Genomic DNA, 18,272 nt, shown 5'->3' with positions numbered 1-18,272 from the left:
AAGCAGGGCCCACCCTCCTGCCAATCAGCGCCCGCTTTCTATCGACCGATGGGGCCCATAGCCAATAGGAACAGCTGATCCCGAGAGGCCAGGAATAAGGAGGAGGAGCTGGCGAAATCCTTGGAGGTGTGACTAGCACCGTCGAGGCGTGGTCACAGAGTTAAACTCCTCCCCGGGCGGCCGAGCCCCACAGTAGAATGGAAGGGCGGGATTAAGAGAGAACCAACAGCCAAACACACACTTCTGAGGGGAGGCGCGGCCGATTGGGCCGGGGGAGGAGAGGCGGGGCATTGCGGAGAATTCTAGCCAATGCAGAGTAGAGCGCGGCGGGGCCTGTGGAACGTCTGCAAATGAGAAGCGTGGTGGGCGTGCCTTGTTCTCTCACTCTGGCGAGGGGAGGCCTCGCCGAATCCTCGCGAGCGGACCAATGAGATCGGAGGCGGGGCCAAGCTCTGCCAACCAGCAAGCCGAGTTTTATCTAGGCACCGTTACTGGGGCGGGGCGTCGGCGTTCCTGACCACTGAGATCGCCTCAGAGGCCGGCTCCCGAGCCTTCCAATGCGGGACGTGGGCGAACTCTAGTTCTCCCAATCGGTGCACGGCGCCGGCCGATTCAAACTGACAGCGGGTTGGAAAGGCCGAGAGCGGAAGAGCGAGCAAAAAGCGACGTGTGCGGTGGCAGAGACCCCCCAACGCCGACCGAGCCCGCAAAGCGACCTCTGCCCCGCCCTGCCGACAGCCCCCAGCGCTCTGGAGCGGCCGCTCGGGAAAGACTTGAGGGATCGGCGGGAGCCGCGAGGGAAAGCTGAGGGGAGGGAGACGCAGGAGGAACGAGCCCGCACGCTGAGGGCTGGGGACTGTGCCAGGAAAGAAGTGAAGCCGGGGTCTCGCGAACTGGCAGAGAGGAGGAGGGTCGCGGGAGGGTTAAAGGATACCCACGCTCGCCTGTAGGAAAAACTGAGGGGGTTTCTGAATCCTGAGGAGAGGAGAAAGATTTCCACAGAGGAATCGTGGGTAGGGAACCTTAGCCCCGTATCCGAGAGAGAGAGAGAGGAATCGGAGCGCTCCGAGCGAGGAAGCTTGAGTAGGAACCTGTAGGTAAAAGCCTGTCAGCGAGAAGCTAAGGGAATTGCAAGAGGAACTAAGGAACAGACGATCCTTCATAGGACAGGAAAACTGTAGAGAAGTTCCCCGAGGCACCTTGCAGTTTGCCTGCTCCCCACTTCAAACTCCTCTCCCTTCCCCCCGAAAGTTAAAGCCAAGATTATTGCTTCTCTGTTCCTACTCAATAAATAGTACTTCTACCCTCGAACGGGAGAACAGAAAAGAACTCATATCCTTCTCAATTGTTGGGCTTAGAAAAGCTCGAGGCCTCACAATTTGCTTTTTAGCCTGGGGGAATCAAACTAGGGAGGGTATTGCTCCAAAATCCCACACCTCATCCTTCCGAGACGCCATGTCTACCAGCAGCTGTAGTTTCAAGGACCGGCGCGTGTCCATCCTGTGTTGCAAATTCTGTAAACAAGTGCTCAGCTCTAGGGGAATGAAGGCTGTTTTGCTGGCTGACACTGAAATAGACCTTTTCTCTACAGACATCCCTCCTACCAAGTAAGTCATGCTAGTGGCGGGCAACGGTAGCCTTTAACTAAATGGGAAAGTGTATGGCTTGAACCTCTCGGAGTCAACAAGGAGGTTATCATTTTGGTGTTCCAACCACTCCCAACAGTCTGATGATCCCCTTGGAGTTTAACTAAGGGGGCAAACTGTCTGGACAAAGTCTGTGGTTTAACCAGAGTGGTCAGTCCTGATGTAATGTTTCTAGTTCAATTATAGTCATGTGATCCCTTAAGTTGAATCCCTGGCCCTACCCAACCAACCTCTCACTGGATCAAGTCCATGACTTGAGAGGCTAGGTAATTTAAGCAAGATTCTCTGTACTGCTGGAGAAGAGAGATCATTTTTTTTTTTAATTCATAAATTTTACTCCAAAAAACATTTCCTAGTTTTCTACCTTTTTTTTTTTTTTTTTTTTTTTGGCAATGGGCATGCTGAATCAGATCCGTCATCCACCGAATTCAATACTCTTTCCTTGTAATCTCCCTCAATCTGAATGAGCAAGACATACAGATCTTTATGGGATAAAATAGAGACAGCCCTGAAATAATCTGTGTCTCCGATAAGGCCTACTTTAGATATTATGCATTTGTTTGCATACTTAAATCCTTTTAAATTCTGTTTTCAGTCACTACTCACTTTTGGGTGTAGAATCTTTAAGAATTTGCTTCCTATTTAGAGAAATAGCCACTTTATTTGATTTAAATATACTTTTTTCTAACTCAAAAAGGTACTTTCTATAGTCAACATGTATGTGCCTATACATGGTTTTCAAGATTTTACTCTTTATTGAAACTTTGTCACAAAAGCAAAAGAGAAATTATCCAAAATATACATGGACAGCTCTTCTTTGGGCACAGAGCCAGACGAAGCACACCAATAAACAGAATACTTTAAAATGGATTTCATGATGATGATAGAAACTTTTAAAAAAATTAAATATACTCAAAGCTGTGAACGTTCCTCCCTTGAAATCTTATCTGCATTTGTTTAAGTGTAGTCATGCATAATGGCAAAGCCAAAGGCCCTCATTTAGTATAAAGATAAATGGATTATTATAACTACTTCTGTCTGTGTGTGTATGTGTTGCAAAAAGAAAAAGCACTAGACAATAAATCTGGACCCTATTACCTATTATTGCAAAGTTTCAGTGATTTTTTGCTTTTTCTTTTCAGTAACACATACAGAAACAACAGTTTTAAATATTAACCCATCCGTCTTTGCACTAGCTATGGTAAGTATAGAATAGTTATAAGGAGGGCTCACATATGTGAACTGTTAATACGACCAAATCTTTTCTCTTTACTATTCTTCCATGTAGGGCTTACAATGGTGTTGGATTAATGTACTAAGGTGTGTGAACCAATGAATGCGTGAGATTTTTTGAATGGAAGATTTTTTGATATTTTGTCATATTTATAGTGAGCTCACAAATATTTATTTACCCTTGCAACATATACTGTAGTTCTTTTACAATTTCTCTTAGTGTCCCTTTCAGCTCCCATCTATAAAATTCATGCTAAATCACAATCAAAAGTACATATTGTGGTGAGGGTATGGAAAAATTGAAACTCCAGTGCACTGTTGGCAGGAATGTGAAATGATGCCACTGCTAGGGAAAATAACATGACAATTCCTCAAAAACTTGAAAATAGATTTACCATATGATCTAACAATCCCACTTCTGCGTATATATCCAAAAGAATTTAGTGGAAAATCTAGAAGAAATATATGCACACTCAAATTCTTATTGTTCACAATAATCAAGAGGTTGAAGCAGCCCAAATGTACAGCAATGAATGAATAAACAAAGTGTGGTATATGCATATAATGAAATATTATCCATCCTTTAAAAGGACGGATATCCTGCCTCTTACATGCTACATGGATGGACCTTGAAGATGTTATGCTGAGAAAAATAAGTCAATCACAAAAAGACAAATACTGCATTATTCCACTTAATTGTGGTATCTAAAGTAGTCAGATTCATAGAAACAGAAAGTAGAATGGTGGTGGCCAGGTTCTAGGGGAAGAGGGAAATGAGGAATTGTTATTTAATTGGTATAGACTTTCAGTTTTGCAAGATGAAAAAAGCTTGTAGATTTGGTGCACAAAAAAAATGTGAATACACTTAACACTTATGAACTGTCCACTTAAAAATGGTTAAAATAGCAAATTTTACTTTATGTGTTTTTCACAACATTCTTTTAAAAGTACATTTGACTATCTCTAAACTTTTCCATCTAGTGCAGTGGACTTCATTGGAAGATGCTATTTCACTGAAATCTGCAAATGTAAACTGAAGGACATCGCATGTTTAAAATGGTAACATGTGGCAGTATTCCAAATAGCCGTGGGTTTGGGAGATGAATGTTGACATTGAAGTACAGAGAAAGGTTCAGTGGGCTGCATCAAGCAGTGGTTATCACCCATGCAGTGAACAGTTGAAAAACCATTTGTTACTTAGAACTGTCTTTTAAAAGAGTCTTAATTCACTTTACAATTTTTCGAAGTGCATTAACAAATACCTGCTTTAACTTTCAGAAAATGGCAGTGTAGTTTGGCCGGTGGGGGAAACACTTCAATTTACAGTAATAAAAGTCAGGTGTAAACATTGGCCCTATCCTTATTACCTTGAGTAAATGTCTTAAACCTCTGAACCTCTATTTTCTTAATTAATTTTTATCTCAAGAAGATATCTTCTTGAGATAAAAATTAAAATATTTTTTGTATTTACCTATAGAGTTGTTGTGAAGATCAAGTGAATTATGAATGTTAAAAGGCTTGGTAAACTATAAATTACAACTCAGATGAAAGCTATTACTATAATTTTTTGAGAGGCAAACAGACTTGAGTATTATTAATCCTATGGGATTAAATCCTAGAGAAAAAACGGTTGAGATTTTCTCATTTAAATAGGATTTGGATTATAAATTTTGATCATTCGAATTAGCAAACTCTGTGTGGTCATGACTAATTTCTTTCATTCATTCATTTAAACTGTCTATTGAGGTCCTACCATGTGCTCATCATTGTTCTAGAGGCTGAAATTCAGCAATAAAGAAGACAAAATCAAAGGCCTTTGAACATTTTATTCTGGTAGGAAGGCAATCAATCAATCAATCAATAAGATATTTAAATAAATAAGATCTTGAATAGGGTGGGAAGTACTCCAAAGGAAATAATAATAATAAATGATAGAGAATAATAAAGGTTGAGAGAGTGGGTAAGAGTTATTTTAGATAACATGGTCAGCGAAAGTAACACTGGAATTGAATCCTAAAAACTGAGCTAAGATGGAGCCAAAGGAAGAATCTTCTAGGCAGAGGGAACAGCCAAGGCAAGAAGAACATATCAACTAATAGAAAAGACAATGGCCAGTGTGGCTGAGACATTGTGAACATTAGGTGAGAGAGTTTGGGTAGATTAGAGATGCACTCAGAATCCAGATAGTCCAGAGCAACAGCATCAAATAGAAGTGGGCAAGTCACATATGTGATTTTAAAATTTCGAGTAACTTCTATTTATTCTTTATAAAAAGTATTTTTATAAAGAAGAAAAATATTCTTCTTTATAAAAACAAATGAAATTTATTTTTAAAACATTTTATTGTTTTTAATTTATGTTTGGCTGCACTGGGCCTTCATTGCTGCACATGGGCTTTCTTGAGCTACAGCGAGAGGGGCTACTCTCTAGTGCTGTGCAGGCTTCTCATTGTGGTGGCTTCTCTTGCTGTGGAGCACAGTCTCAGAGGCACACTGACTTTAGTAGTTTCAGCACTCAAGCTCAGCACTTGGGGCTCGTGAGCTCTAGAACACAGGCTGGGTGTTGCGGCTTGTGAGCTCTAGAGCGTGGCCTAATAGTTGCAGCACACAGCTTAGTTGCCCCACAGCATGTGGAATCTTCTAGAGCAGAGATCAAACCCGTGTCCCCTGCATTAGCAGGTGGATTCTTAACCACTGGACTACCAAGGAAGTCCTGAAATTAATTTTATTGGATATTTTACTTAACCTAATATATCCAAAATATTATCATTTCAATATGTAACTAACATGAAAAATTATTAATGAAATATTTTTACATTCTTATTTTTTATTCTTAGTCTTTGAAATCAAGTTTATTTTTTATACTTCCAGCACATTTCAATTAAGGCTAGCCAATTCAAGTGCTCAGTAGCCCATTTTGGATAGCACAGATCTACACTTTGGCTTGGAGAAGGAATAGGCTACCCATTCCAGTATTCTTGGGCTTCCCTTGTGGCTCAGCTGGTAAAGAATCCGCCTGCAATGCAGGAGACCTGGGTTCGATCCCTGGATTGGGAAGATCCCCTGGGGGAGGGAAAGGTTACCCACTCCAGTATTCTGGCCTGGAGAATTCCATGGACTATACAGTCCATGGAGTCCCAAAGAGTCAGCACAACTGAGCGATTTTCACTTTCACTTTCAAACTTTGATAGGAAAGGTCTTTGGGTTTTCATTTTTGGCCAATGGAAAGCCATTGAAGGAGTTTTAATAAGGGAGAAAAATGATCTGAGGTGTGCCTACAAGAATGTTAGCTCCCTGAACACAAGGACTTTATTCCTAGCACCTAGAACAGTACCTGACACATAGTAGATGCTCTGTAAATATTAGCAGTATGAGTGGATGAATGAATATGGGTGGTAATTAAAGCTGTAGAATTTATTCTTGTAATATAGCCTTACAAATAACTGTCAGTATAATGCAAGAACAACTTTTGCTTTCATTCGTTTGCCTTTCAAGAAGATTATGATTAGAATATGTTTTAGGGGGACTGGTACCTTTTACAGTAGTTTTTATAGGGCGTCACAAAAATGACTGACTCACATTTCATAGGGTGGAACAAGCTATAATAGGAATTTTTACAACTCAAGGTATAAGCAGTTCATGTTGTCATTTAAAAAACAAAATAGTGCTAGCTAAAATGTTCCCTGTATATTCGGTCTATTTAAAGTGATCAGATAGGGAAGAAAAACCTATGGAAGAGTGAGATATTTCTAATAAGAAGGATAACCCTGGAGACAGTAAAAACTTTTTCAACTTTCTCTAGGAGCTGTGGATTTGCTTCATTTCTGAATTCCTTCAAAAACACTGAGACTAAAATTAGAGCAGCCAGCTTGTGTTCAGTTTTCATGGGCTCATGCTGTCTTCCTACTCCTCCATCTGTTGAAACAGTTTTTAGGTGCTGGCATGGAGCTGGAACATAAAAGAACCCAATTTACCATAGTCCTGGGGAGAGCAAAAACCTTTTATCCAAACATCAGGGTTTATTTAATGTATTTTGTCTGTACAACCCATCAATTTTGGGCTAATCACAAGCTTATGGCAACTAGAAACTAATTTCTGAAGGGACAATGCATAAAACAATACTAACAAAGAAATTGAGAATATGTTACTATTATTTCATTTAAAGACTTTTTTCCCACTTGACAGTAGAACTCTAACTATTATCAGATAACTCCCATCCCAAAGATCCCAGAAAACGAGGTTGTTAGGAGGAAATGAGATCTTTATATGGTCTGTCTATTTATAATAGCACATTAAAAGGTTTGCATGGTCAGATATTACCTTGTATCTAATAATATTTACTTTCCTTTTTAGTGGGAACATTGTAGGTTATCACGTGATTGTTCCATGTTGTTCCTGCCTTCTTTCCTGCAACAACGGACACTTCTGGATGTTTCACAGCCAGGCAGTTTACGGTATTAACAGACTAGACTCTACTGGTAAGAAACAATTAATTTAATTCCTATAACATTTGTCTATCAATATTTGAGTGAACTTCTCCATAGATCATGGAGAAGGAAATGGCAACCCACTCCAGTACTCTTGCCTGGAAAATCCCACAGACGGAAGAGCTTGGTGCAGGCTACTGACCATGGGGTCGCAAAGAGTCGGGCACAACTGACAGACTTCACTCACTCAGTCACTCACTCACTCCATAGATCATTTCAGGATCCCATCTGAGACTTTCTCAGCTGGGTTGTATCCACTAGAGTAGAACTTTGAAAATTTTATCCCAAACATTTACTTATAGAAACAAATACTAGCCAAAACTCATTGCATTTCTGTTTTCAACATCATATTTCAGTTCAGTTCAGTTCAATTCAGTCGCTCAGTTGTGTCCGACTCTTTGCAACCCCTTGAACTGCAGCACGCCAAGCCTCCCTGTCCATCACCAACTCCCAGAGTGCACCCAAACCCATGTCCATTGAGTCGGTGATGCCATTCAACCATCTCATCCTCTGTCATCCCCTTCTCCTCCTGCTCTCAATCTTTTTGAGCATCAGGGTCTTTTCCAATGAGTCAGCTCTTCGCATCAGGTGGCTGAAGTATTGGAGTTTCAACCTCAACATCAGCCCCTACAATGAACACCCAGGACTGATCTCCTTTAGGATGGACTGGTTGGATCTCCATGCAGTCCAAGGGACTCTCAAGAGTCTTCTCCAACACCACAATTCAAAAGCATCAATTCTTTGGCACTCAGCTTTCTTTATAGTCCAACTCTCTCATCCATACATGACTACTGGAAAAACCATAGCCTTGACTGGACAGACCTTTGTTGGCAAAGTAATGTCTCTGCTTTTGAATATGCTATCTAGGTTGGTCATAACTTTCCTTCCGAGGAGCAAGCGTCTTTTAATTTCATGGCTGCAGTCACCATCTGCAGTGACTTTGGAGCCCCAAAAAACAAAGTCAGCCACTCTTTCCACTGTTTCTCCATCTATTTTCCATGAAGTGATGGGACCAAATGCCATGATCTTAGTTTTCTGAATGTTAAGCTTAAAGCCAACTTTTTCACTCTCCTCTTTCACTTTCATCAAGAGGCTCTTTAGTTCTTCTTCACTGTCTGCCATAAGAGTGGTGTCATCTGCATATCTGAGGTTATTGATATTTCTCCTGGCAATCTTGATCCCAGCTTGTGCTTCTTCCAGCCCAGCGTTTCTCATGATGTACTCTGCATATAAGTTAAATAAGTAGGGTGACAATATACAGCCTTGACGTACTCCTTTTCCTATTTGGAACCAGTCTATTGTTCCATGTCCAGTTCTAACTGTTGCTTCCTGACCTGCATATAGGTTTCTCAAGAGGCAGGTCAGGTGGTCTGGGATTCTCATCTCTTTCAGAATTTCCCACAGTTTATTGTGATCCACACAGTCAAAGGCTTTGGCATAGTCAATAAAGCAGAAATAGACGCTTTTCTGGAACTCTCTTGCTTCTTCCATGATCCAGCAGATGTTGGCAATTTGATCTCTGGTTCCTCTGCCTTTTCTAAAACCAACTTGGACATCTGGAAGTTCACGGTTCACATATTGCTAAAGCCTGGCTTGGAGAATTTTAAGCATTACTTTACTAGAGTGTGAGATAAGTGCAATTGTGTGGTAGTTTGAGCATTCTTTGGCACTGCCTTACTTTGCATTTCTGTTTTCAACATCATATTTAAGAACCACAAACTTGGCTGGATTTCTTGTCTTTTAAAATTAATATTTTAATTGCTCTAAATTGCTGCTTTGATATATAATATGGCTCCAGAAAATTTTGGAATAATTTAGATTTGTCAGCCAATTGTATGTATGTGTGTGTGTGTTTAAGAAAAGGGAAGAGGCTAGGGTCACTGGGAGCTGGGGGAAAGGATAACTAGATGAACTGTGTTTGGTGATGTTGCTTCAGGATAAAAACAGACATTTTGACATCTATATCAATAAATTATGATGAAAGTTTAGTCAAGGAAAACATTTAATACCAATATGTTGAACTGATTATGTAGTAAAAAAATATACAACAAATTCTTAAAGCATATCTACATAATACATTTTACATGGTCTGCAACCTGTCAGTTTTGCTATAGGACACATGTTCTCAGTGTCTAATATCTGCTTAACACACCAAGGTGACTTTTAGTGAGACTTTTTTAGTGGGAACTAAGGTTTATAGAACTTTAGTTTACAGAAAAAGTTAAAATAATTTGACAATCTAAGTAGGCACTAACATTCTCAGGTTTTTAAATGTATGTTTTAGTTTTCTTCAGAACTTAAAATATATTCTTTTTTTTTTTTTTTTTAAGTATGATTTGCCTTCACAGACTACGAGATCTTGAGTTGTTAGCTGGGTTGTTAGGGTCTTTAAACCTTTCAATTATGCTTGGGTTTTTATAGACTCTTTAAAAAAAAAAAAAATCACCTGACGTTCATTTGTGACTCTCAACCCATCATTTGGAGGCCTTAATTTAAGGCTCTAGAATGTTAAGAAGGCCATTTTTGAGTGAAGACTTCTCTGAACTCCCCTAAGTGAGATATAGGCTCCTAATTTAGGCCTCCAGTTTTACATTTGTGTTGCTCATGGAACACATTAAAGGAAGTTTCTGCTTTGATACTGTTTTTCCTGCTTCATAGAATTTAAAACACGGGGTGGAGGTTTTTCAGTTTTGATTTACGTTTTAATATTGGTCAATTTTTCAAAGAGAAAAGCCCAGCATTCCTCCATTTGCATTGAATCTAATCCATGAGAAACAGATGTATCACAGGATTTCCTTCCTCTTTCTTAACAGAGAAAGGAAGGTGCTGCTTCTGTCAGATCCAGGCTCTCAGTTTATTTTTTCTCCTTTGAACCAATTGTGCCAAGCCACTCATGTCTCTGAGTATTGACTCCAAGAATATCAAACTTCTCCTCTGTTACCCTAATATTATGATTTGAAGGAAGATTTTTCTAGATGCTTCATATAAAACAGAATTGCTCATGGCATTGCAACTGTCCTTGAATCACCTGAATCAGCAACATCAAAGGAATCTGTACGCAAGCTTTATAAAATTCTAGAATGTTTAGACTGAAAGGGCCCCAGGAAGTCTATGTTCTAGGTTAGCCTTCACATGTAGACCTGATTTCCTGAGACTGTCTTGAGGGGGCCTGGGAGAGCTCTGTTCAGATTCCCTGGAATTGGCAAATGCCCTCAAACACAGGTTGTGTTCAGCTCTCCATTTACCTTTATGCATTCTAGTCGTCCCTTAGATTTCAGCCTAGAGATTCCTTATGATCCTGTTACCTGTTCAAAAGCAAAACATCCTTCATTCTTGGGGGAAAAGAAGTGCTTTTATTATAAATGATTCAAACATACACAAATTATATAAAATAATATGATAGACATCATTATGCATCAAGTAGATGCTAATTTCTTGCCTGGTTAAGTTCCAGTATCTCAACCAAGAGACAGATAGTTAATTGTTTTCACTGGTTAACTGTGTAGCAGTGCACATCTCTGTGCATGTCTCCTTGGGCACCTGTGCAAAATGGACAGTTAGAGAAAAGGGTGAGTGATGGGCTAAATTTAAGATTGTATTTTTTTAAAAATTCATACAATGGAATGTCCAACAGAAATAAAAATAAATGAGCTAAATAAGCTAAATCTACACATATGGACATAGGCAGATCTCAAAAACATAATACTGAACGAAAAAAGCAAATTAGGAGAGATGCATATACTATACTGTAAAAATTTAGATACACAAAATAATAATGTATATTCCCTGTGGTTATATACATTTGTAGTAAAATTAGTAAACACATCCACGGTATACTGTTAGTGGTGGAAACGGGATTCAAACCAAATCTCCAAACCCTGGCTCATTCCATTCTACCATGTGGCCACTATCTCAAGTCAGTGTCAGAGTGTTACTCACTAGGTTTTGTCTGACTCTTTGTCACCTTATGAACTGTAGCCCATTAGACTACTATGTCCATGGGATTTCCTAGGCAAGAATACTGGAGTGGGTTGCCATTCCCTTCTCCAGGGTATCTTCCCAGCCCAGGGATCAAACCTGGTTCTCCTGCTTTGCAGGCATATTCCTTACCACCTGAGCCACCAGGGAAGCCCGCTGTGTAGTGTGGATATCCAGAGTTGCTGAGTCCTCCCTCTGTCCATACTGATAACTGGACAGTTGAGATTTGCTTTCTTATTGGCTCTCCAAGATGTCAGTTAATAATAGTATTTTTTTTCAACTTAGTGCTTTCAAGTTATAATACAATGTGTGTGTGTGTGTGTGTGTGTGTGTGTGTGTGTTAGTCACTTGATCGTGTCTGACTCTTTGTTACCCCATGAACTGTAGTTCACCAGGCTCCTCTGTCCTTGGAATTCTCCAGGTAAGAATACTAGAGTGGGTAGCCATTCCCTTCTCCAGGGGATCTTCCGGACCTAGGATTTGAACCCAAGTCTCAAGCATTACAGGCGGATTCTTTACCATCTGAGCCACCAGGGAAGCCCAGTTCATATAACTGGCTCCAAAACCCTGCTTTTTTTAACCAGAAGAAAGGCACCAGCAGCTCCATGCTTGTTGAGGAGACGGGGAAGCTTATTCAAGTCTTTCCATGCATCCTCCAAAGAGACATTTAATCTAAAAAGATCTTGTGAGATTTCCATTCTTAAAAATTATTAAAATAGATTTGAAAATTATCAGTGTAGAGTGATTATGACATAATGTAGCTGGAGGCAAGGTTTGAGTAAATCAACTCCTGAGATCTTTTTGAGTTCCAAGATTCTAGAATTCAAGCCCTTAATTAAAAGGGTTTAAAGAATGGTTATGTTCTAGATGTTAGACAGTTTCAATATCTAGGTATCAATCATGTTATTTGCAGTTCATTTTTTATTAGCTTTTCTCTTAACTGCTAACACTGTGATTTCATATAAGAATGTTAACATAAAAGGTTTTATATATCTTGTTCTGAGTTGTGACAGTAGTCAGCACAAAATAATTTTGTGACCTTTTGTTTTCAGGTGTTAATTTCCTACTTTGGGGCAACTTGCCAGAGGTAGAAGAGAATACAGATGAAGATGTGTTAGATATCTCAGCAGAGGAGTGTATTAGATGACTACAATTATGATATATTCAATATGTAATATAACTTTTTTCTTTGTAAAAAATATATTAATGGACCAATTTAAAAATTGTTAGTAAGGATTTGTCAATGATTTCTTTTTTCGGAAGACAAAAATGGAGCATTTGTTGATTTATTTATTTGTTGTCTCAAATTAATTATGTGAGTTTATTGAATCAATGTAGTTCTTCTCTTCTACATCTGTTTCTACTTCTACCCTTTGTCTCTCCACCCCTCTTCCCAGTATATATGTATCCTTAAATTCAGGTAGAAGAACCTTTTACATGTCATTCCGCTATCTTCCAATCTGGGTGAGTTTTTCCTACAGTTAAATGTCAAATGCCATTAATTTTACATTCCTGAATAAGGGGCATTAAATACTTACACGTTTATCACCATGCTTTTATCCATGCATAGTCCATGCATATAACCATGCATATAAGCATGTATATATATTTGAAGCACAGCTGGGAAGTAAAGCTTAGCAGAGAATTTTTAAAAATAAAAATGTGGTTTCCATGGGTACTGGTTATCGCATGTTATATTGGCGATAACTATGTTAATATGGAGCAAGACTGTGAATCAGCAAATAAAATAAAACTCTAAAATGTATGGAGAAATCCTCTTGATTCCTCAGCATGATGCTGGATAAATGAATTTGTCAGAAAATTTTCAATATGTACTGTTCACTAATATTATTTTTTTACATTCTTATAAAGATTATATGGATATTGTATTGTGAAAGCCATTTAACCTCCATCTTTAAGTTATCCCATTCTCTAGAGCTTTCTCTGTAAATAGAAAATTTTAGATTAGTTGTCTCAGTCCCAACACTTACATAGAAAAAAAAATTAAACAAGTGGTTTGCTGAAGCCATTGTATGTTATAAAGGTTTTTTAAATTTTGTTTTGTTTAACTGTATTCAGAGGCACATAGGAATAGGAAAATGGGATAGTGTTGGTATCTTGTTTTATGAACTGCTAAAATCAATCTGTCACCTTAACTTATATTTCAACCAAAGGCATTTTGTCAGTAGTGATACCAAAACAGACCAAGTTATGATTTTGTAAATAAAGTTTTGTTCTAAAAATGTCCAGCCTTGTTTTAATTTTTAAATTTTATTCATGTTTCTTACATAAAAATATAGAGAAAAATATTTCTTATTGTAGCCTAAAAACGTAAAGTATATAATATGAGGTAACATTTATTGCATGCTTACCATGTAAGTGCTTTATACATTTAATTCACTTACCATTCAGGTGAGACATAGAGAAGTTAAGAAGCTTGTCTGAAATCACATAACCAGCCAGAGGTATGGCCAGATTCAAACTCAGACAGCAGACTGACTCCAGAGCTCCTGTTCTTAATCTTCATGCTGTTCCCTCTGAGCACCTTCAGACGTGAATCAGCTATGATTTTATTTAGCTGGGACACATGCTGGGTAACAACTACCTTGTTCTATGCCCTAGGTGAGGGCCTAGTGACCGATCAGGCTGAAAAAATTCACTGAGTCTTAGAGTAAAACTGACCTGTGGGCATTGCATAATCATTTGCTATATAAAGAGAAAAGATACTTCAAGAAATGCTGTTACTAGCACTGGAAAACTTTTCCAAATTTCTTTCACTTTGACCATCAGCATTGACAGAAGTTCACCAAAAGAACCGAAGAGATGAGTGTGGAACAATTTGGTGGTGTTTTTTTTTGTTTGTTTAGCCAAACCTCTCTTAAAGACTTTCTGGAACAAGGTGGCATAATGGATAAGATTAAAAAAGTAAACTGATACTACGTTATATACCACTTTAGTTAATTTGTTTAATTAGAGAAGAAAAGTTTAATGCTAGAGCTAAAAATGTGGCAAGTTTAGAATTCAACAGAGCTCATCTGGCTTCCCTTCTGCTCATGCTTTCAAAGGCTACGGTTGACTGAGAGGCTCTTTGAAAAGCAAAGCAAGACAGAGTTTCACTGATTGAAGCAAAACCCAAATGCACTTCCACTCCAGCTGGAGAGTATTTCAAATTACTCAGCTACCTTTTGGCTAACTGGGTTATGGGAGGGCCAGTTCTAAGCCAAAGGTGAATTAATAATGTTTTATATAGAGAAATACATTCATGACACTTTTTAAAAATAAGAGTAAATTACATGCTCTCTGCTAAGACTGAAAAGCCGAATCTCATATGTGGATTTCGCATACACTTTCCCGACCTAACATAATTCCCAGGCCTAGAAAATTTGTTTATGCTTTGGTCCTCTTCTATTAATAATATTTGAATCAATTCAACAAACCTGTATTATGCTCATATGGTGTGCCAAGAATTGCACAATGACAGGCTCACCTATACCCCTGTGGAGTATTCAGTAAGTTTGAGAAAAGGTAGAACCTTATGAATCTACTTAATGAATGGGATGCTTAAATTTCAATGACTCCATAAACAAAAGAATAATCATTCTGAGTAGTAGGAGAAAATAGAAGTTAAGAAACCTACAGAGAAAAAACCACGTGAGCCAGGCTTTGAAGCCCATTAGGGGCTTACTAGCTAGGATGAGAGTTCTGGGCAGAGAGCAGTGTAAATCAATAGGCTGGAGTTTAAAAGTATCTGGTTTATTTGGTAAACTATAAGCGGTTCCCTATGCCTTCCAAGAATTGTCAGTTCAGCTCAGTTCAGTCGTTCAGTCGTGTCTAACTCTTTGTGGCCCCATAGACAGCAGCCAGGCTTCCCTGTCCATTACCAACTCCCGGAGTTTACTCAAACTCATGTCCATAGAGTCAGCGATGCCATCCAACCATCTCATCCTCTATCATCCCCTTCTCCTTCTACCTTCAATCTTGCTCAGTATCAGGGTCTTTTCCAATATGTCAGTTCTTTGCATCTGGTGGCCAGAGTATTGGAGCTTCAGCATCAGTCCTTCCAATGAATATTCAGGACTGATCTTCTTTAGGATGGACTGGTTTGATCTTCTTGCAGTCCAAGGGACTCTTGAGAGTCTTCTCCAACACCACAGTTCAGAAGCATCAGTTCTTTGGCGATCAGCTTTATTTATGGTCCAGCTCTCACATCCATACATGACTACTGGAAAAACCACCTTCCTGGGTGAGGAAGATCCCTGGAGAAGGGCATGGCAACCCACTCTTGTATTCTTGCCTGGAGAATCCCATGGACAGAGGAGCCTGGCAGACTACAGTCCATAGGGTAACACAGAGTCAGTTTCTAGTATCCTTTTTTTGATGCACTTAACAACTTGACCATGGAAATTATATTTGTTGCCTTTACTCTAAGAACATAAATAAATCTTTAAGCCCTGAATTTCCTCTCTTTCTTGAAACATCTGGTCTGCAGTGGGGCACTGCCTTTCTTCCCTCTTCCATCTTGTCATCCTTGGAAGCTTGACTACCCTGTGCTCTCCTATCTTGTCATTCTTGAAGTTCAAGGAAGGGGCAGTGAGTCATCAGCTCACCCACCATGACTTTTTTTTTTTTTTTTTTTGCTCCTTTATCTTTTTTTTCAAGTCAGTTTCTCAAACTCAAAACCAGGTTCTGGTGATGCATCTTGGGTGGGGCCTAATCTTAAAGCCATAATGTTTTGAGTAATCCCTAAGTCTAGAAACCAGGTCTTTAAATACTGCTAATCTAAGAAGTTTACCTTACAAAGAACTGCTCATTTGACCTCTGAGTCACATGTGGCTGATAAAGAATAGCTTATATTACTTTTCTTTGGTGAAGGGGAAGTGCTCATAATACATAAATTGTGATATACAAAACAACTATTATTAACAACAAAAATGGGGAGTGGGAAAACTTAGGAGAGCACATGGATCAAACAGTCTTGCTTCAGTGAGGAATTGCTCGATGAAGGCTTTCTCTATTCTAACATTCATGCTTATAAAAGGAAATAGTTTCTTTTTCTGCCTTTTTTTTTTTTTAACTTTAAAAGCAGCCTAAACCATAGTTTCTTTCTTGCCTGGTATTGAGTGTATGCCAAATCTACCCTAAACTGCACAGATGGAAAAAATTAGTCTATGTCTGTGGTACCTCTGGGGTTGAATATTTTTAGTACTTAAATCTTAGCTAAAGATTCTTTCTTCCAAGATTCTCTCATAGAATCATTTGATTATCATCCAATGGACAAACTTACTGAGATAAAAGTTAATAATATCTGTGTTGTGTATCCCTTTACATTTTATTGTGAGCATTCACACACAGTTTAATTTAATCCTCAGGATAATTGGGAGTTACATTTTAGAAATCAGGAAAGAAAACTTTGGCCTCAACACCCGGAAAGTTAGAAGAATTTAAACTAGAATCTTGATCTGCTCATCTTAGTTCCAGACTCTTTCCTACCTGCCTAACCTGCCTTAAACCTGAGGTCTGTTTTTCCTCACAAGCTATAAAACTCAGAACAAATTCTCTTTCACTTTTAGCCTAAAACCTAGCTACTTTCATTAGTTAGTCCATCCAACAAATATTTGTTGAATACCTACTGTGGGCAAAATAGAAACTGAGAATCCAGAATGAAATCAGGCAAAATCTCTGCTCTCAGGTGGAGCTAACATTTTGTTGAGGAAGAAGAGGAAAGTGAATTAACACTAATTAAGGATTTACTGTACACCAAGCACCGTTCCACGACTGAAGCAACTTAGCAGCAGCACCAAGCACCGTCTAAGGGTTTTACACGTAGCAACCCTAAGAGATAGAGGATCTTCACCATACAGTTCAGGAAACTGAGGTGTGAAGACATTGAAGAACCTGCCCAATGTCACACAGATAGTAAATGACACCACCCTAAGATTCAGAAAAAGCCAGAATAGGTTAGCTGAATGACTATGTCTCCCTTCTGTTTTTTAATGTGGTTGTCTTCCATCTGAGTAAAGTCAAGCTTTCCATCAGGAATCTTCTCTCCCTCGATAGGATTTTGATTTAAGTTAGATGGTGACAATAGCATCTCCCTTTTCAGTAAGGGAGACTTGGTATGCTTGTAAAAGATAAGAATGCTAATCTTACACATTAGAGAGAAAGAAAAAAGCCCTAGGCAAAACTGTTAATTTCCAGCATTTCTAATCTGGAAACAGAGTCGTTTTCATTAATCCAGATTTTTATCTTACAAGCAACAAAATATTGTTAGAGAGTAAATACTTGGTCTCTAAACTTTTTTATGTCTCAAATATTTCATAATAGAAAAGTGAATTAAATGACCACCTTTTGCAAATTGTTCTGGTGTCACTATTCCTTCCATGCTTGCATTTAAAATCTTTTTCTATGGAATTTCAGAAGCAGTCTTGCCTCAGATGAGCACTATTGGATCTTCATAACAAGACTAAGTATTCATTATGAGAGGAGCAAAAACAGGTATCAAATCCATAGTCAAAATTTGCCTTTTGAGACTTGTAGAAGAGTGGATTGACAAATATTTAAAGATTAATTGGATCTGCCAAATATGGGTACCTTTGAAGTTTGCCCACCAGAATGCATATCTACACCTCCATTCACACAACCTACTCCCTTTGGAAAAGAGCCCATGGTAAGAGTAGGCATATGGGAATGATTCACTTGGGGAAAACTGTACCCAGAATATCAAAACAGTTTGCTTTCTATCTCTTATCCTTGCCATAATTTTTCTACCCAAAGGAACCACCTGCTATTATGGCTGTGACACCTGAAAAGCTTTCTGGAGATTGCTCATGTGGGGGTGGATTTCCAGGCTGTTCAGTGGTATTTTAAAAAAATGTTTTTTGGAGAAAAATATTCTCAGAGACTGGAACACTGCCTTGTCTTATCAAAAT

At 38.8% G+C, this 18,272-nt stretch overlaps 1 protein-coding gene across 3 annotated transcripts; it reads left to right on the top strand.

Annotated features, from left to right (window-relative positions):
• Nucleotides 1-1,455: 1,455 nt before the first annotated feature.
• FAM72A (family with sequence similarity 72 member A) lies at nt 1,456-12,490 on the top strand. Of its 3 annotated transcripts, none has more exons than XM_068986098.1 (4): nt 1,456-1,487; nt 3,861-3,938; nt 7,232-7,356; nt 12,396-12,490. In XM_068986098.1, exons 1-4 carry the CDS (start codon nt 1,456-1,458, stop codon nt 12,488-12,490), a joined length of 330 nt encoding a protein of 109 aa, XP_068842199.1. The 3 variants fall into 3 exon arrangements, with proteins under 3 accessions (XP_068842199.1, XP_068842198.1, XP_068842200.1); XM_068986097.1 differs by having other exon boundaries at nt 1,456-1,607; XM_068986099.1 differs by lacking the exon at nt 7,232-7,356 and having other exon boundaries at nt 1,456-1,607; nt 12,396-12,402.
• The last annotated feature ends 5,782 nt before the right edge of the window (nt 12,491-18,272 follow it).

Source organism: Capricornis sumatraensis, chromosome 14, assembly GCF_032405125.1.
Source record: "Capricornis sumatraensis isolate serow.1 chromosome 14, serow.2, whole genome shotgun sequence".
NCBI classification, from domain to species: domain Eukaryota; kingdom Metazoa; phylum Chordata; class Mammalia; order Artiodactyla; family Bovidae; genus Capricornis; species Capricornis sumatraensis.
The sequence above is the reverse complement of the archived record's forward strand: the minus strand, read 5'-3'. Positions and strand labels throughout refer to the sequence as shown.